The sequence below is a fragment of the Magnolia sinica genome, chromosome 2, assembly GCF_029962835.1.
Source record: "Magnolia sinica isolate HGM2019 chromosome 2, MsV1, whole genome shotgun sequence".
NCBI classification, from domain to species: Eukaryota; Viridiplantae; Streptophyta; class Magnoliopsida; order Magnoliales; family Magnoliaceae; genus Magnolia; species Magnolia sinica.
The window spans coordinates 137,062,649-137,083,154 of record NC_080574.1 but is presented as its reverse complement, the minus strand read 5'-3'; the positions used below and the strand labels follow the sequence as shown (position 1 = coordinate 137,083,154).

At 39.6% G+C, this 20,506-nt stretch overlaps 2 protein-coding genes across 2 annotated transcripts; one reads left to right on the top strand and one right to left on the bottom strand.

The window, feature by feature from the left end:
• Positions 1-1,964: 1,964 nt before the first annotated feature.
• On the top strand, positions 1,965-12,256 carry LOC131237842 (triose phosphate/phosphate translocator, non-green plastid, chloroplastic). The gene is made up of 9 exons (XM_058235855.1): positions 1,965-2,398; positions 5,964-6,086; positions 6,218-6,370; positions 9,358-9,443; positions 9,620-9,704; positions 10,413-10,532; positions 10,675-10,743; positions 10,890-11,019; positions 11,926-12,256. Exons 1-9 carry the CDS (start codon positions 2,018-2,020, stop codon positions 11,994-11,996), a joined length of 1,218 nt encoding a protein of 405 aa, XP_058091838.1. The 5' UTR covers positions 1,965-2,017; the 3' UTR covers positions 11,997-12,256.
• A 2,220-nt stretch (positions 12,257-14,476) lies between these two features.
• On the bottom strand, positions 14,477-18,983 carry LOC131237841 (transcription factor MYB98-like). Its single transcript, XM_058235854.1, has 3 exons — positions 17,270-18,983; positions 16,418-16,544; positions 14,477-15,193 (listed from the first exon to the last, which is right to left on the bottom strand). Exons 1-3 carry the CDS (start codon positions 17,788-17,790, stop codon positions 14,612-14,614), a joined length of 1,230 nt encoding a protein of 409 aa, XP_058091837.1. The 5' UTR covers positions 17,791-18,983; the 3' UTR covers positions 14,477-14,611.
• Between the last annotated feature and the right edge of the window lie 1,523 nt (positions 18,984-20,506).

Below are 20,506 nucleotides of genomic sequence, written 5' to 3'. Positions count from 1 at the left end.
TTGGAAGAGTTCGGCAAAATCACGCGTCTTGAGTTCATTTGCTTCCAAACATGAATGATATCGTACCATCCGAATACCACGTGACTCCCATCGGGACTTATGTGGGCTCGAAGGAGATGTATGTGTGGAATCCAAACCGTGAATCAGATAGGCCGACTGATGTTCACCGTCCATCTAAACAATCAGACCGATCAAAAACTCATGTGGGTCATATTACTTAGAACAATGTAAAATCACCCCTAAAACATGCGGCGTGGCGTACCTGAAATATGAAATGGCCTTAATTTTGGGTTAGTCCATCGACATGGTGAGCTGCGCCTGACGAGGGGATTAGATAGCATATACACTGCACGTTCGACCCCACACACAATCTGTGCGTACCCTTCCCATCATTCCCCGTTGTCGACTGTGACCTATCAGAACTTGAAGGTCTTCATCTGATGGACGGTTTGGATGGAATACAAACATCACAGGGGTCCCAAACAACGATCGTAGACAAGGGAACTCGCATACGTGCGGACATGTATGATCATTCACCAGCATCCATTTTCCAGAAACATGCTGGCAGTGTGTCCCGTCCGATGAATGGCCTGATTCCCTCACACGTGTACATGGTGCCACATGCACTGAAGCCAGGGAACTTATTCGTGATCCTCCCGCAACCCTCAAAAAGGAAAACGAGAAGCACGGCGGCTACTAGCGCGAGTAGCTCAGCAACGTTGACGTTCCCATCTCTCAGGCGTCCAAACGTGCTCGCGTTGAGAGATCTTGATCGTTAATCTGATGGGACCCAGTCATAAAAATCATGCAACGGTCTACATTCAACATCCACAGCTGGCCCATCTGATGAACTGACCAGCTCCGATGAGTCACTAACCTACACGACAGGCCCACATATTAACAGCGACACGTGCCCCATTGGCTCGTGGGGCGAGATTCTGATGGACGCGGATTGGTGGATCCCAGGAACCACCCGGCTCCGTGACTATGGGACTACCTGGATGTATGTGTTTTATATCGACACCGTCCATCCGATTTTTCATATCATTTTAGGTTATAACTCAAAATAGAAGCAGATCCAAATCTAAGGTAACCCACACCATAAGAAACAGTGGCGAATGGACGGTCACAATTAAAAACTTCCTCAGGGTCACAAAAGTTTTGGATGAAGCTCTTATTTGTGTTACCTTTTCATCCAGATCTGTGTGGCCTTATCAAAAGGTTGGATGGCAAATAAACTTATGTTGGTCCCTAAAATTCTTTAATGGTGGACATTCAATTACCATTGTTTTCCTCCGGTCTGGTCAACCTGGGATTTAGATCTGCTTAAATTTTGGGGTCTTGCCTTAAAATGATCTGAAAAAACGGGTGGACGGTGTGGATATAAATCATATCTATCAAAGTGTGTCCCACAGTCACGGAACAATCAAGCTCGTTGGTTCCTCGGATCCACCGAATCCGGGTATATTCGGATTCGGATGGCTACTCTCGCGAGTAGCCGTAACTACCCTTGAGGAAGAAAAAATATCTTTTCAGTAAAACAAAAAATTCAAATAAAAGGACGTTACAATGTAGAACCGTCTCAATCATTATATGATAAATCACCTCTATCCGTCCACGTGGAGGAGTATTAGATGATCGTAACCGTCCATCTGATTTCATCTTCCTTGGATGGCTCACAATTCAAAAGCAGGATAACATAATCATCCCTTCCCCCAACGTTTCTTCATTGAATGTCATCCGTTAAATGATTTTATCTTATACCATAGATTTAAGGACACCATTACAATACCCATGATAAGTATTATTTTTAATTTAAACTTTAAAATGGTACATCCACGACTCGTTTACTTTATATTTACGGTTTCCACGTGGACGGTGGAAAGCGAGATATACTTACGTGATGATAGAGACGAACCTATCATATCATTTCCCTCGAATATATAAACTTAAATCCCCCACTCAAAATCTCCGCCTCTTTCTTTCTCTCTCTCCCTCTCTCTCTCTCTCTCTCAAAATGCAGAGCTCTGCATTCGGTCCCTCTCCCACCAACCCCTTTCTCAAACCATTCAAATCCACCAAACCAAACCCTAACCCTAGATTCAACCCAATTTCCATTCCTCCTCTTCCCAAATCCCTCCGCGTCACCTCAATATATGGACTCTCAGCTCTTCCCAGCCCTAAATCACCAACTCTGTCTCGTTTTCGCCGTTGGATCGCGGTTCCTTCTCCCGATCCCGATCTCCGAACAAGAGATGTCACGGTCAGAGCGAGCTCCGTCCCGGAAAGCGCCGGCGAGAGTACTAAATCGAGTAGCCTGGTGCAGACGCTGCAGCTTGGATCTCTGTTCGGGCTCTGGTATCTCTTTAATATCTATTTCAACATCTACAACAAGCAGGTGCTATAAAAATTCCATTTCCTGATTTTTTGCTTCAATTTGGCATAGAAAGGTGTATTGAATGTTATGATCCTGCCTTGTTTGCTCATTATTCAAATAGATCTGCGTGTTATCTTCATGTTGCTTCATTCGTTTGGAAATTTGAAAGTATGTGTTGATTGGAGAAGATTTGATCATGATCCTTAAAATCAGAGATTGTTTGGTCTCGTTTATTTTTATACGCATTTTTGTAATTATTGTGACTGAAAAGTGTAATTTAAAAGAAGCTTTAAAAAAGTATTCAGAAATTTGAAATCACATATTGATCGGAGAAACATTAGATTGCGAGTGTTGAAATCAGAAACTATTTTATCTTTTTTATTTATCATGGATTTTTTTTTTTTTTTTGGTAATTATGACTGGAAAGTGTAATTTAAAAGAAGATCTTATTGGAAAATGTAAAGAAACTCATAAAAGAAACAGACGTGGTGGATTAGACTTGTATGCAATTACAGATGTACTGTAGAGTTGAGTTTTATAGGAGTTCTTTTGATGTAATTTCATATTGGAATTCGAATTCTATATACCTTGTTGACATTCGAGTTTTTCTCTTGTAGATACTAGTTGCAAGTGCAATGTATGTGGAAATGCTTGAACGAGCAATCATTTTTAAACTTGCAACTTTAAAAAGCAAGAGAGTTTATAGATATCATTCTCATGGGATAGTTGGTAGTGATCCAGACGATTTTACTTGTGCGCCTTATCATTCTCTATGCAGTGCTATGGTCAGTGTGGATCCCAGCCATCACTTGAGGAACTTTTCCACTTAGTGTGATGGATCCTAGGTGGGCACGAGGAACTACTTATGAATTGCTAAAGTGTTGATTATCTAAGATTGGTTTAGATTTATTGGACAGTTAAAAAATTAAGAAAATTAATGCAGTGGTCCTATGTGAATGAACAAATGTGCTTGGATAGAGGTTAGGATCGTTCAGCCTATCTATTTTTTCTGACTATGACTCAGTGACAGTGATTCCACAATTTGGTCGGTTTAATTTTAGTTCTAGTGTATTGCATGTGTTCAATTCTTTAGTGCCTTTGTATCAAGCATAATACAATGCTGGAGTATCAAATAACTCCCTTAGGATGTATTGTGGCCACAGGTCTTACATGGTTACACTTTGAACCATGTCAACAATCAACATGTGTACTCGCATGTGTTTGCCGCATGCTTAGGACATACATGAGAAGGTGTACCTCATCATGAAAACGACAACCTCCTCATCAAGTGGGCCGCGCTTGAATGATGTGATCTTGAACGCGCAACCCAATGAGATGGGACTTATGTTGTTGGACTTGGATGCACAATCCTACATATGCATCTAAACTGGAATGAAAGGTAACTAGTGCTATAATTAATGAGAATTTGTTTAACCATTTATAGTGGGACAGTAATAGTCTACAACAGGTTACGTGGTGCGTAAAACACTCATGCTCTATATGGCCCACTATGCAGTATGTGTGAAACCCCCTCCCTCCATCAGGTCAGAACACTTATTTTCACCATACATGAAAAGGAGTGTCTGGATAAAATACCTTAAATGGGCCAAACCAATGGGAACAGAATAAAATTGCTCCTAAAGCCTCTTATGTTCACCTGATGTAGCCTACTTGAGTTTTGAATCAAGTTGATTTTTATATCTTCCCTTCATCCTTGTGGTTCACACATGATGAATGGGTTCAATGAAAGATACACAACATGTTGGCCCCATGCACAAACCTATGGTTTGAGTCCCATTTCCATTGTCCCATGTGTTGCGGCCTACTTGGATCTTTCGGATTTTTGGCCATAGGACCTAGCATCGAGGAGTGCACCTGATGGACAGAATGGATGTCACGCAGACAACATAGTGGTAAGTTGCATCTTTGAGATCGTGCAGTGCACATGTTCCATATGACATTTGGGTGTTTGCGTCAACATTGGCAGTTCTTAGGCATCCTTCAAAGCTGTTTCATGGCATGTCTTGTTGGTACATTAGGCACAAATAAACATCAGGTGCACAATGAACAAGACATAATGTGATTTATGCAGCAAATTGAAGAGAATTTGAACTTGAAGGAGATGACGCATACGAAACCAATTAGGAGCTCAAAATTCTGTTCAGTGTGCCGAGCGATTGGGAATATAGCCCAAATAATGGACTGTTGGAAGAATCAAACAGCCTACTGGTGCTAGACCAGTAATCACACACCATAAAAGGATATAACTAAAAGAACCTCAAAAAGAATTTTGCTAAAAGCTCCAAAATCAATCGCATAAATATGTACGTATGGCCTTAGAGGCATTTATAAAGGCTTACTACAACATAGGAAGCTTCAATATTGTTTCCGAAAGTGTTAAAAAAATCACAGCTGATCAACCTGCACTAAATAATGGAAGAAAAAGCTAGATAAGAAACTACTTTTAGGGACCAGATCTTTCTAAAATCTCCATCTTTACATGTCCGTATGGATTATAGGCATGTGCGGTTTTTATAAACCTTACAACTTGCAGTTGGCATGGACTTGTGGTTCCCACTGTCCAACCAGTTTGCCATTCAAACCATCCAATTTGATTTCTGGCCTTCACAATTCAATTGGACGCCAATCTCAACCTCATATATCAATCAGATGGCATGTGGTGTCTACCCTTGGACTGTTAGTGCGCACATGCCTGATGTGGCATGGATGCATACAAATAATTACAAAGCTGTCAGAGGTGTTGTGTTTATCATGATATTGGCTTTGACTACTCAACTGGGGGACAGCTTAGAATGACCCTCATGCTCAGAAAATTTGAAATCCTCTCCTGTTTTGTGGTTGACACACTTTGAATTTTCATAGTTACTCAATCGGGGGATAGCTATCAGGCGACGATTCTCATCAGTTCCCCAAATGAGCCCCAACAAGTAGATTGGGAGTTGGAGGAATTGTACTTGGGAGGCACATTGGAGTGTTGGGCAGTATGTTCCATTCTGGCTTCGTTAAGAGCAATAAGTTTTTATTTATTTTTTATTTTTTATTTTTTATTTTTTATTATTGCATTTGTCATAAGCATGCAGTCATGATCCATGAAGGTTATTTTGCCACCGTATAGATCTTTGCCATCCTCATTATCATCTTAGTCTTTCTCCCAAGCAGTTTGGGATTGCCTTTTTAAGTGGTAGACTGTCAGAAACTTAAGTGTATTGAACATATTGTAGGAAGTAAAGAGCAGAAATTTTCCTTTGATTAGGGACATTCTTTTTTCCACGAGTAACAGCATGAAATTGATTGTACTGATGCCATGGAAATGGGTGTATTTTGGTCATGCTGCCCAAAGTTTCTGCAAATTTAGTAACGCTACAAATTTTCTGAGCTCAGTGAAGTTGTTGAATAGTGTTATGTGATTTGTTAAAATGCAAGTTGTAAAGCTTGCAAGAAGTTGTTGTTAAACTGCTTACAATATTTCTCTGACACCTCAAATCCTACATAAATACTAGAGACGCTGCAAAAAAATATCAATGCCCGAGGAGGAAAATGAATTAATGCTTCTGTTCATGTGCAGGTTCTGAAGGTCTTTCCATTCCCAGTAACCATCACAACACTTCAGTTTGCTGTTGGGACTGTGCTTGTTCTTTTTATGTGGTCAACTAATCTATACAGGAGGCCCAAGATTAGTTCTGCACAGGTTTTTTAATATCATGCTCTCTTCTTTTGAGGTTTTATTTTGATCTTATTCTTGAATGGTGATTCAATATCATTGCCATCACTTAGATTTATCACTAAGCTCATGTTTTGTTATGAACATTCACTTTACAGCTGGTAGCAATCCTCCCTTTGGCTGTTGTGCACACGTTGGGAAACCTTTTCACCAATATGAGTCTTGGAAAAGTTGCTGTTTCCTTCACACACACAATCAAAGCCATGGAGCCCTTTTTCTCGGTTATTCTCTCTGCCATGTTCCTAGGGGAGGTGAGCTTTCTATACTACTGTGGAAACTGCAATACTTGAAGCTGAGAAATAATCAACATAGTTGCATCTTGACTGTTTTCAGTAAATTCACCATCTAGCTAGCATGCTTGGAAATATTCCAAATGTAGTATCAACATTCAACACTTCTTCTCTGAGATGTTATCCTCCATATAGCCAATGTTCGTGGTATCGGTATCGTCACATGTATTGCTGAACGGGGATACAAAATGTATCGTTATTGCGGATATTAGCGCTAATACCAGGAAATGTATTGCTGACTCAGGGAAACATGGGGGAAACAGTGGAATTTTTCAATGAAACTTGAGAAGATGCTAAAAGATGCACATTTTACATATTTAGGAATTAAAAAAATTGCAAAAAAGAACAATACATATAACATAAATATCCATTAAATAGGAGCCTAAGGCATGTGCCACTGTTAAAAAAAAAATAGTGGAATAGTAACGAAAATGAGTTCATATGATACAAAAGCAACTAATAATATCATTCTTTTGGAACACAATAATCACTTAAATTTATTTAAAGCAAAGAACAAGTCAGACATCCATCCATGCATGCATACATATATGTCCATCCATCCATTCATACGTTCACACACACACACACACACACACACACACACACACACACACACACACTCACACGTACATCCATGATCCATGCATACTTGCTTTCGTTAATGCATTCATACACATGAATGATCCATCCATCCATCCATTCATGCATGCATGTCTAACCATCCATCCATGCATCCATCGATCCATCATCCAACCATCCATTCATCCATGCATACCGATAACATGCCATACATAATACATGTCTAACCATTCATCCATGCATGCATACGCACACACATGATCTATCCATCCAACCAACCATCGATCCATCTATCCATCCATCCATCCATGCATACACATACATCCATATCCATCCATCTATCCATGCATACATTCGCAAACATACATTCATTTCATGATGCAACCATGCATCCATACAAGAAATAAATTTTCAAATGCAAATATATATATATATATATATATATATATATATATATATATATATATATATATAAAATAGGGAAAAGGTACTATGCGCTCGACCTCACGATAAGCTCCCGTGAGGTCGAGCTGTGTGGGCCCCACCGTGATGCATGTCGACCATCAATACCGTGCATTTGATGGGTCCCCTTTAAATTATGGGATATCCCAAAAATCAGCCGTATACGGAACTCAGGTGGGCCATACCATCTAAAATCATGTGAAGACACCGTTAAAACATATAAAAGCACTTGGTGGGGCCCACCTGAAATTTGCATGTGTCTAAAACTTGGTCTAAACCCTCATCCAAGTGGGACACACATAATGGATGGGCTGGATTTGCAAACCACATCTTGGCGGGCCCAAAAAATGATTATGAATGTTTTAATGGTGCACGGCCCCTCTCCACTTCTGTATGTGGTGTGGCCCACACAAGTCACGGATTGACTTGATTTTTGAGACCCCATGATGGAATGGTGCATCTGACTGATGGGGTAGATGTTCGAAATGCATTACGGTGGGGCCCACACAGCTCGACCTCATGGGACGGACTCGTGAGGTCGAGTGCATAGTACCTTTTCCCTATTAAATAATCATATATTTGTTTTTAAATATTTTTGTATATTTTTGTTAAAGAAACTAATTTCCACAAGCAAATGCAACCCATTGATCATAAACATGGAACCATAAATAAGAAAAAAGTTAAAAGAAAATAGAAGTCTAAAAAAAGTTGATTTTTTTTTTTTCAAAGTTAAAATTTTGAAAATATAAATAATAAAATATAATAATGATAATAATATATTTTTTTTCTGAAAATTTGAGAGGTCAACATGAATAGACAGATCAACCAACCCTCATGATCATCTCAAAAATGGGCCCCCAATTATTTAATTTAGGCAAGAAAATGGGGAAAAATCAGATTTCCCCAGTTTCCCAAAATTTGCCCACTTTAATCCTCTAATCTCCTGATTTTCCACTCAGATCCATGTTAGTGTATGAGCATGAGAATCATGCAAAGACATGGATTTGGGAGGAAATCCATGCAAAAAGATTAAAAAAACACAAATTTATACTTTTGTGTTCCAGCCAGCGAAGCTTTAGATCTTCAATTTCTCCCCCAATCAGTTGTCTTGATTCACAAGACTTGAAGAAGGAATGGTGCATATATGTGTGTGTGTGTGTGTGTGTGTGTGTGTGTGTGTGTGTGTGTGTATTGCTATTTAAGCACCTACCCAACCCAACTCCCCTGTATTGACAGTGTCATCGATATCAGCAATAATATTGTCAAGATGGGTAACTTTATAAAGAAAGGCCCACGATACTGCAGCGAGACGAGATGTTATTGACACAAGTTGAAATATCAGCAATATATTGCCAATACCCAGAAAAACAACGAATAAATGGGGTTTTGGTATCGCCAACCCGGTGATACTGATATTATCAATAATATTGCTGATAACAGAAACTCTGCATATAGCCATGCATGACGAGAATGGACAATTCAATATCTTCCACAAATACTTGTTGGGTGGCAATTGGCAAGGTTGTGCTAGGATTAAATTTGCCTAATTGTTAATTGTCTTGAAATTCAGGCCAACCTACCCCATCAAGATCATAAATGGGCCTATTGCCATACTCCAGCTGGGTCTCTCCAGAATTTTGTCAAACCTGGGCCCTAGCCCAACCCACTGGTCAATATTCAAGGCCTAGCCCTTGACCCACGTCAGGTTGGGACCCAAGATTCAACATGCCAACCCAGCCTGCTGCCAGCCTACTAATGCCTGCTTGAAGACATAAGCAGAAGAAAATGCTGGTCATGTAGCTGGTGTGACCACAGAGATCAATATGCTATCTCATGGCTGGCCGCTTCACCATTTATCTTCAATTGTTTTTTATTTTTAACTTCGTTTGATCTTCCTGTGCATGCAGTACCCTACTCTGTGGGTGGTTTCTTCTCTTGTGCCGATTGTTGGTGGAGTGGCGTTGGCATCACTCACTGAAGCTTCTTTTAATTGGTAAGAAAATCTGATGAAATACTTCTGTTCCTATGGTCTAAATAGTCAGAGAAGCATGTCTGCTTGTCTGCAAGGAGCATGGTTTGTTCAGACTAGTGGTTTGTTATTGACAATTGGTTAAGGTAGCCTAAACTTTCTGATGCATGTCCTTCTGTTTATTCTGTTCTGAGAAATAGGGCTGGATTTTGGAGTGCGATGGCTTCGAATGTGACCAACCAGTCTCGTAATGTCCTCAGCAAAAAATTTATGGTTAAGAAAGAGGTAAACCACATTATCAGAAAGAAACTTGCCATAGTTCCATGTATTTCCACTGTATTTTGCTGTTCGCCAATAGTACCTTCTGGTATTCTGAAGCTGACTTTCCAAATCATTCCAACAAACAAACAACACAAATGACATTTATTGCCTGTTTCAACTGGGCATCTCTAGTGGAATTGGATTGTATAATAATCCCCATTCATTTTGTTCTAAGCTATATCAACGAGCCAAACACAAACTTTTTAATGTCACCATACTACCTGTCCATGGCAATCTCAACGAGCCAAACACTGAACATTTCCAATTTCCATCCCTTTGGATGAAAATTCCAATGACTCCAGATTTACCCCTTTGTGCAAGTAGGCCCTTTGGGTACATCTTGGTCCTGGTTCCCGAGCAACCATATGTGCTATTGCCTAATCGTGGGTGAGATACTTGCCATTGGCATTTCACTTATGTTTTAGGATGGAAGCAGCAGGAAAACACTAGCTTTCTTAATTCACAGCTTCAGTTTTCTGTGCCACTCCTAACACCAAGTATTTTAAGCTTGGGACGCCACCTGCCATGATTTTCTGGTACATCCCAAATGCTACCTTAGCTAACTTACATTGCTTGTACCTTGATCTTCTGTTCTTTACTCAAAAGGGTAGCTCATCAAAGAACCTTTTTAGCTAGAAGGTGATCCATAATCAACAATGTTTTATTGAACAGGAATCTCTGGACAACATAACCCTCTTTTCAATAATAACAATAATGTCGCTTCTGCTCTTAGCCCCTGTAACTCTATTGGTGGAAGGCATCAAGTTCACTCCTGTATACCTGCAGTCAGCTGTAAGTACTGTATTTATGAATACATTAATCTGTAATTATTTCCAATGGAAAATTGCAAAACAAAAATCCTGGACAGAAATTAATACCTCTGTATTGCACATGAAACTCGTGTTTCTAAGATCCTTGATTTCTGGCATCTTAGGGCTTGAATGTCAATGAGGTTGTTGTGAGGTCTCTCCTGGCTGGGCTCTGTTTCCATGCTTATCAGCAGGTGAATCTTTTTTGTTGCTTCAACACTACATGCATATGTGCTTGCATTTGATATACTTGGCCATGTTCTTAACTGAAAGCCTTCCTTATGAAGCTGTAATTCTTACATTCCTTCATACAAGTCTAATTATGCTGTTTGAAACTCAGGTTTCATATATGATATTGGCAAGGGTGTCGCCTGTTACCCACTCCGTCGGCAATTGCGTGAAGCGGGTTGTGGTCATTGTGACCTCAGTTCTCTTCTTCAGGACCCACGTCACACCAATCAATTCTCTCGGTAATTTCTTGTCATTTTCTACAAGAATCCAAATTACCCATTTGGAACTTACTATGTTTGTGTTGAGCCTTTCTTGATTTGAATGAGTTTGCTTGCCATTACGAGACGTTTTGACAAGACTTTTCTCGCACTTGCTGAACAAATGCTCTTACACTCTTTGAATTGGCTGCATTTATCACTGGCGTTGTCTCCAAACAGTGCCCTAATCTGTTTTGAGAGGTTCAAATCAGGCTTGTGCGAGTGGCACTTTCCAGTGCACTCATTCTCACATGTGAGATCCGCACCACTCAGCAGTTGGCCCAGCCGATGGTATGGTCAAAACAGCAGGCCAGTCTGTTCATTTGGAGGGCCATGTGTATTTTTGACCATGGATTCTCAGTATCTGTTTGACCGACCATTTGTTTTCTGCATGTGTGGTCCACCTGATAAACAGATCAGCCTAGAGCATGGATGTGGTCCGCCTGATGGACCAATGATACTTAAGACCCTTCCAAGGATTGGAGTACCCAAGTCAGATTCCTGAATACTTGGGGGGCGGGAACTGACCGGGTCTTCCCTCTAGGAAGGGCGAACAGTAACCAACTCAGACACACAAGCTGGATGCATTTGTTTGACAAATTAACTACTGATATTGCTAAGGGAGTCTTCTAACATTTTGATCAATCTTATCAAATGCCCATATCCTGAGAGATTTTGTGTTTTGAGAGGATTTGCGGAACCTGGTCCAAATCTATATCCATGCTTGAATAGTTAGAATTAGGGAAACATAGATGCACGCCATGGTTATCTCACACATGTGCACCATGTTGGCAATAGGTATGCATGCGCCAAGATTGCACTCACAACACAGTCATGCCTTCTAGCCCCTTTGTTTTCTGAAAAGCCATGGATTTGACGGTATTGCAGGAACGGGTGTGGCGCTTGCTGGAGTCTTTCTGTACTCGAGGGTGAAGGGGATAAAGCCAAAGAAGGCCTAAGCATGGCGGGTTGGTTGCTCAGATGAGTTGTTACGGTTTTTGTGGTAATGTATTCATAATTTCCTTGGCGGACAGGATGTGTAGAAGTTAGGGTAGTTGGTGAGAGGACCTGTATTTGTCTTGTTGGGGATGATTTTGTATTCTTTTGCCGCTTCTCTTCTACAATTTTTCTGGCGGCATACATGCCGGAATTAGAACTCTTTTCAAGCATTGTTTCCTTCTCTTCATGCATTGATATTATTGAAATGAGAGTTTGTTTATGATCGCAGACCCTAAGAGGACATCTACGCTGGCTTCCTCCATTTGTACAAGTGGGCCAGGACAAAATGATCCAGACTATTCATGCGTTGCGAGCCACAAATGGATGGATGGATGGAACCTCCTGGAATAGTTTTGAGTGGATAGATGGTCTTCGAACTTGGACGTTTTTGGGAGGGATGGTCCATCCAAGGTTAGGTCCTTTAGATCAATGGTTTGGATTACTGAACCGTGGCCCAATTGCCAGACTGAGCTTCCTGTGATGATGCTATTTTTAATCCTGCCTATTCAGTAGGGTACAACTTGAGAGTTGAGTGGCCCATTTGTGAAGGTGATCGGGGATTTGATGTGGAGAGCAGATCAAGTCCCTCTTGAAGCATGTAGTGTCTTGATGGCATGCGTGGGAAAAATCCAACCGTTCCAACCGAAGTTAGGACCTTTTCTAGTCTAATTAATATGAACAATCTATTTTCCTGGCCATTGATCAGATTTGTAAGGGTCATCCGGTCAAGGAAAGTTTGACGGGATCAAAGGTGGCTCAGTGTGAATGGTTTGAACTTTTCTAGCATATTCCAAGTGGAGCAGATGGTTAGGATTATCCTATCAGATCGAAGTGGTCTGGATCGGATGGCCAACTGAAGGTGGACCTTGCATTACCAATATGAACCATCCATTTTTCTAAACTAATCAGATGAAGTGATTTTCAAAAGGGATAAGCAATCAAAGGTGCCCCCACATGGTGGACGGTGCAGGTCACTAATCTCACACTTTCCAGTATGGTCAAATTTGGAACATCCATTTTCGAGGTAATCAAATGCATGGTTAGGATCATTCTATTTCAGCATTATACTTAAACAAGATAATTTCAAAAATCAAACCACCTAGTTATTCGGAGTATCAACTGTTTTGGTTGCTCTTTATTTTCCCGTAAAGCCATTAACAAAAGTCTGAAAATTACGAAGTTGCCATTTTATCCTAACCATTTTCTTTTTCCTAGTTCTAATTCACTTCGCTCAAAAAGAAATCCCTATACACCTGAAGTTGTATTATTTTTAGGCACAACTCACTTCCCTTAAAAAAGTCCTTGTACGTTTGAATTTTGGACCATCCATTTTACAAGTTGCCAATAGTATGGTTAGGATCATTTTATCTCAGAATATATGCATAAAAGAAAAACAAGTACACTCAAACGCTAATATTCAGTGTACCAACTCCTTATACATTTGAATTTTGGACCATCCATTTTTCAAGTTGTAAATAGGATGTTTAGGATCATTTTATCTCAACATATATGCATAAAAGAAAAACTAGTACACTCAAACCCTAATATTCAGTGTAGCAACTGTTTCCATCCTTCTATTTTATTTATTTATTTTCCATAAACCATGTCCAAAGTCTCAAATTTTAAAGACTTCCATTTAATCCCAACCATTTTCTTATTCACTTTGCTCAAAGGAACCCTCTAACTTTTCACTTCCCTCAAAAGAGGCCTTGAAAATTCCATGAGTTTCAAAATTACAAAAATGCCATTTAATCCCAACCATTTTCTTAGTTCCAATTCACTTGCCTAAAAAAGAGTCCTTGCACACTTCAAATTTGTAACATTTTTTCTGCTCTCACTCACTTCAATAGAGAGAATCCCTGTACAGTTGAAAATGCCATGACCAAATTAAAGACTAAAAATTTACAAAAAATGCCATCTAATCCCAACATTTTCTTACTCTTAGTTCTAATTCACTCAATTCCTTGTACACTTGAAATTGGTAATATCTTCTAGTTCTCACTCAATTCCCTCAAAAGAGTCATTATTATACACTTGAAAATACCCATAACCAAAGTCTCAAAATTACAAAAATGCCACCCAAATCATTTTCTCATTCTTAATTCTGATTTACTTCCCTCAGGAGAGTCCTTATACATTTGAAGTTGTGACATTTTTTTGGGTTCTAAGTCACTTCCCTCAAAAGAGTCCTAATACACTTGGAGATTTGTAACATTTATAGTTCTCACTGACTTCCCTCAAAGGAGTCTTTATACACTGGAAATTTGTAACATTTTCTACTTCTCACTCATTTCCCTCAAAAGAGTCCTTGCACACTTGAAAATTTTAACATGTTCTATTTCTCAGTCATTTCCCTCAGAAGTGTCTTCATACGCTTGAAATTTGTAACATTTTCTACTCCTCACACATTTCCCTCAAAAGAGTCCTTGTACACTTGAAATTTATAACATTTTCTACTTCTAACTCATTTCCCTAAAAAGAGTCCTTATACACTTTGAAATTTGTAACATTTCTCTCTAAGCCGTCTTTTTCTTTCTTTATTTTCTTTTTTCTTTTTGAATATATAAGAAGAGACTCAGAACTTGTTGGTGTTGTTGCTTTGAGAAATCATCTCCACCAAATCCATCTCCTTCTTCACATTCTCACACTGCATGAAAGACTCCACATCCAATTCCATTTCCATCTCCATGCATTTCTCATCCACACCATCAGCACTGGGCATCATCATCATGTCATCAAAGATGGAACCAACTGTCGTAACGTCCACATCGATCGGAAAATCCATAACGTCACTGAAATCACAGTAGTTCGGCACTAACCGGTCGCAGTCTGAGTCCCCAGCCTGATCATGCATGGCCGTCACAGCAGCGGCGGAGGAAGGTGTACTAGTACTGGTGCGCTTATTCTCAGGACGTCCCGTCGGCCCCGCCGACATCAGGCTCCTGATGTAGTCCTGTAGGAGAGAACTTGGTTTCGGGTATTTGGAGCTCCGGCACTTGCGCCTTGAGAACTGCCTGCGCTTCGTTGCATTCCAACGGTTCTTGATGGAGTTCTCAGTCCTCCCCGGCAGCCTCTTTGCTATTTCAGCCCACTTGTTTCCTATTTCTGCATGGGCTTGGATTATAACAAGATCCTCTTCCTCACTCCATATATCTTTCTGTAGAGAGATGGGTGAATTGAAATACAATTCATTAGATTAAAATGAAAGAGATGGAGGTGATATCTACCTTCAAAAAGACCCAGAAACCTTGACTCGACTAGGAAATCGGTCAGTCAAGTCAAGTGACTTGGTCCACCTTTTGAATATATATGGATTTACATGGGCCCCTCTATGATGATAAAAAATCCGACACATCAACCATTGTAGGTGCACCAACCTGAATTTTGTGATAAGTGGTCTTCATGCTAGGTCCCACCGTAGGCCCCCACATGCATAGTTTAAAATTTCATAGAATATAAAAAAAAAAAACTCAATTTGCCCTAGTCGACTTGACTAAATCAGATTTCACCAAGAGTCATTCTGCTAATGACTCATTCAAAATTTGAGAAAACCCCAACTCGACTTCAAAAAACTCCAAAAAACACAAAAAAGGGAAAATCTTGTCTCAAATTGGCAGAACTGGATATTATTTATACTTTTGAATACTTAATATTATTGAATAAACTCAAATAAATAAATAAATAAATAATTCTAAGTTATGGAGAAGGTTGCTCGAGTTATTAAGCCGATTTAACTTGACTAGGTTTCGAATCAGAGCCGAGTTTTCGTGTTTTTAAACTATGACCACTTGCAATGAGTTGAAGATGATCATTCTTGGATTAGACATGTATCTCGTTATAAAAGTGTTGAAAGGCTATCAATGGGTTGGGTCTAAGCCCAGCCCATTTATATTTTGGACCTAAAAATTTAAACCCACAACTGAAATCGGCCCAAGACCATCCCATGGCTGATCATAGTGGGCCAAAATTCGGGCTTGGGGCTAGCCGAGAACCGGAAACATTGGTAAATTCAAATTGGGTTTGGCCCATTTTCTTTTGGGCCCAAAAAATAAACCCATGCCCGCGATGTGGTAGGCTTGGCTGTGGACCCACTAATGGTAAGACCCACCAAATCCTGGGTGCATGCAATTGGCGTGGCACGCAGGCCACGTGGCCTGCGACACATGCGCACTGCGTGTGCCTGACCGAAACCCCCTATTGCATGCATTAGATGCTAAAATCCTTAATTATGCATGTCTCTAATCTCATACATTTGGTGGAAGAAACTCCAATTTGGGTATGCGATGCAGTTATGGATTCCACACACAATATATATATATATATATATATATAATGAATCAAAGGGGGAAAAAGAAAAAATCGAAAAGAGAAAGAGGATTACCTTGATATTAGGCCTGAGGTGGTTGTGCCATCTTTCTCTACATTGCTTTCCCATCCTTCCATTCAACATCTTCGCAATTTGCGACCATTTCCTCAATCCAAACTGCTCCACCAAATGCACTAATAATCTACACATACCACAAATATAATTAAAAAATGGAGTACAATACGAAAAAGCACTTACTGAGAAAATCAATAAAAAAAAAGGCAAATAAGATTAAAAAAAATAAAAAATAAAAAAAAATCTGAAATTGTTTTTTCATGTAAATAAAAAATACCCAAGAAATTATCTAAACAAAAGATTGAAACTATTTGGGTAATTTCCATGGGAAGGTCTTTTCACATGCAACCGCGCATAAGTGCCAATGTGTCAAGTAGGTAGAACATCCAACCCATCTAATAGTTTGGCCTACCATGAACAACAACTGATGCAAAAAACTAAGAAGATTCTAATCAACTTATCAGGCAGGCCACATGTCTAATTTGGGTAAAGATTACTGGTTGTCAATTTTTTTTCTATGATACATGAATAAATCCTTTGATGAGCGGATCAACTTTTTGTAACAGATGATCTTAATAATGGAACCAACATGTCGGACGGGTTAGATTATTTTTTTGGACTGTAAATGTAGTAGTCCAACAAGTTGCATGTGAGATCTCATTTATTTGCACATGATCAAGATTTAATATAAAAGAAAATGAGATTTTGAAAGCATTTGATCAACCACAATATTATCAATTAGAACCCCCATTAAAAAAAAATAATAATAATAATAAATAAAATCAGAAAATAGTAAAATCAAAAGCATGAAAAAAGAAAGTTCAAAAATTTTAATTAAAAAGAAAACCATACTTATCTTCTTCCAGTGTCCATTGGCCTTTAACTACATGGGATTTCTTTTGAATTTTCCCACTCCTTTTCACTTGCATGTTCTTCTTACTCAAACCAACTTCCCCATAAATGCCATTGTCGCCAGTCACGCACGAAATCTCATCTGGCAACACGAAATTCATTGGTTCTACTGAGTTGCAGAAATTCAATCCCCTGCATCGATCCTGTTCGATTCGCTCCCCTACATTCTGGAAATTATCGAAGACCCCATCTCCGTGGCCTGCAACGAATGTCTTGATGCCGCCGCCCACATCGAAATTCGAAGAATACCCGCTTGCGAAAGCTCCAAATGGATCAAAATTCGAATTTGGCAATAATCCATTGGTGGAAAACTGATCGAAATTGAGCAAATCTTGCGGCCCTTTCGACGAACACGCTTCGAAAGAAAACCCATCTCGGATATCGGCTTTTGGGCAATACTCCGGCAAGAATGCCGGCCCCGGCAATGCAAGCTCGCCTCTGAATCTGCTGAAAAACTCCATTGAGAGAGAGAGAGAGAGAGAGAGAGAGAGAGAGAGAGAGAGAGTTGCATGAGCAGAATGCTCTGCTTCTTATAAGCAGAGAGCCATGCATTGATTTCAGTGGCTTTATGGCCGTTGATTTTAAGGTTGATCCGACGGTTAGAATTGCATAGTTATTGTGACTGTTAAGCTTCCCTTTGTAAGTGCTGCCCGTGGACTGAAAGCTAGCAATGATTGCGTCGTTGTACGGTTTTCCATTTCTAGACGGAGAAAATTTTTAATACTCTGGAGGTTTGTTATTTTCATACACATGCACCTATGAGTTGTCTACGTGGATAATATAAAGATCAAATCAAACGGTGTAAAATCGTGGGATCCAATATAGATGATTTATAAGTCAATATTATTACTGGATTTAGGATCGAAAGTGGAATATTATTTGACTTATGATAAACGGTAGATATTGCAATTAGAAAACAGTCTCAACATAACTAACGTACCTCGATTAATCTGAGGCTAGATGATAGAAAATGCATCTTATTTTAGAGATGCATGTTCTCTACTGCTCTGGGTCCCACAATTTGAGGCTTCTAGTTCTAGGTATTATATGCCACGTGTATAATTTATATATGCATGTGCATGGAGTATCACACTTCGACGGAGTATCAGAAAATTAATTTTGGGTCAAACAATACCACGTGGCAGGCAGGGAGGATAAGTGGCTGAATCTTATGCGCGGAAGCGGACGGGGCACTGAGTAACTCAGTACGCAAAGCGTACTGAGTAAACTATGTGGGGTCCTATGTATCATAGTGGTTTTATCCACTCCGTCCATCCATTTTAAAAAATCATTTTATATTTTTAGACCAAAAATGAAGTATATCATAATATTATGTGGACCACACTAAAGGAAAGAGTGTGAATTGAATGTATACCATTGAGAAATTCTTGAGGGCCATGGAAGGTTTGGATCAAGTTAATATTTGTTTTGTTTTTTTTTTTTCCTTTCATCCATATCTTTTTGATCTTATGAACAGGTTAGATGAGATGTAAACATCATTGTGGGCCCTGGAAAGGTTTCAACGGTGGATATCATTATTTCCACTCTTTACTGTGGTATGGTGCACTTGACCTTTGCATATGCTTCAACTTTGGGTTCAACGGTTGAAATAATCTGGAAAAATAGATGGACGGTTTGGATAAACTACTTACATTCAAAGAGTTTAATCAGCATGATAAAAGCGTACTGAGTACCTCAGTACGCAATTCGATGATGTAGCGGCTCTTGCAACACACGTTGAAAGAGCATGCCATGGAGCCTTCAAAAATGACCGATTTGACCTTGGTCTTATAGGGTAGTGATTGTACGTTGCTCCCTCGTGTGTGGCCCACATGAGAATTTGATAGGGATGATTCTTTCGATGTGCAATAAACGTGAAGAGGCACGTCAGATGCACGGTTTGGATCTGACACATATATATCATGTATGGGCCGTGCACAGCTTCATATCCACATCCTCCTGATTCTCAGATGAAGGATTGTACCATGCTCGGGGGTGAGATTGTAATATACCGTGAGGAGGCACGTCAGATGCACGGTAGATATTGTAGGCCCCACTTTCGACGGCGTCAAAAATACCCCGGAATGGATCAATCCTAACCATTCAAAAGATCGCGGACAAGTTGAAAAATCCAAATATTATATATAGCTGGATCATCCAATCGGGAGGATTTATAGTTCGCCATCCGTGGTGAGGCCCATAAAATAAACGGTTTGGATCGCAGAACTATGGGCCTCACTTATACATACCGGTAGTGATGAACATTTAGAATGCAACATTGCATTGCACCAATCCTGTCTGCGGAAAGGGGAATGATCTAAACCGTCCATCTAAACCGTCCAATCTTGATTGGACTGTGATTTGAATTCAGGCTCACTTTGGCCCACCTCTCATCACTTCTCCAATCTTCGAGGGAAACGGTCCACCGTTAAAATCTAAGTGGGTCACACTCCACTTCCATCAACCTTCGATCAAGATCAAAGAGACAATTGTGATTTACGACTTCTTTATTTCTGAAATGTGATTTTAGTTGAAGGGTATTTTAGTAATTTCCTCTTCTACCTTATACAAAGGGAACGGATTGTAGGTTTACGGTACAACTAGTTGCTTTGGAAACATGGACAGGCCGATCATTGATCTGGACGCTCTATTCGTTCTGTTGCAAGCAACAATGTGTGAATCCCACCAATCTACAGATCCTGACCATCTGATCAATACCATGCACAAAAAAAAAAAAGTTCCCACCACCACCAGCAACTTAAAACATTCAACCAACCTATTACTTGTAAAATGGATGATCCTAACATAAATGGCCAAAAATCAAAGGATAAGGATCATCTCTGATCTACGTAATTTAGGCATCGTGTCCTAGTAACAGTGGAATGGAATATATGGACGGTCCAGATTAAAGAATCGGAATGTCAAAATGTCAAAAGAAGCTAATTGTAAGGTAAACCTACCATGCAACTAGTTGTATATCAATTTCAAAACAAAATTGTGTTGTTATTATTATTATTATTATTATGAACTAAAGACATTTCTATAACGGAAGATTGACTTAATGCCATTTCATTACTTCCCACATGACTTTTTTTTAAAAAAAAATTCTCATTACACGTGTCAGAGTGGCACACGTGTAAGGGATCCATGATGTTCGTCAGATGCTGGCGATAACGA

Bases quoted from the DNA above. Each gene is read 5' to 3' on its own strand.
- LOC131237842 (XM_058235855.1), top strand. From the start codon at position 2,018: ATGCAGAGCTCTGCATTCGGTCCCTCTCCCACCAACCCCTTTCTCAAA. The intron at 2,399-5,963 runs GTGCTATAAAAA...GTTCATGTGCAG, and splicing joins TCAACATCTACAACAAGCAG to GTTCTGAAGGTCTTTCCATT. The intron at 6,371-9,357 runs GTGAGCTTTCTA...CTGTGCATGCAG, and splicing joins CTGCCATGTTCCTAGGGGAG to TACCCTACTCTGTGGGTGGT.
- LOC131237841 (XM_058235854.1), bottom strand. From the start codon at position 17,790: ATGGAGTTTTTCAGCAGATTCAGAGGCGAGCTTGCATTGCCGGGGCCG. The intron at 16,545-17,269 runs GTATGGTTTTCT...TGGTATGTGTAG, and splicing joins TGGACACTGGAAGAAGATAA to ATTATTAGTGCATTTGGTGG. The intron at 15,194-16,417 runs GTAATCCTCTTT...ATCTCTCTACAG, and splicing joins ACCTCAGGCCTAATATCAAG to AAAGATATATGGAGTGAGGA.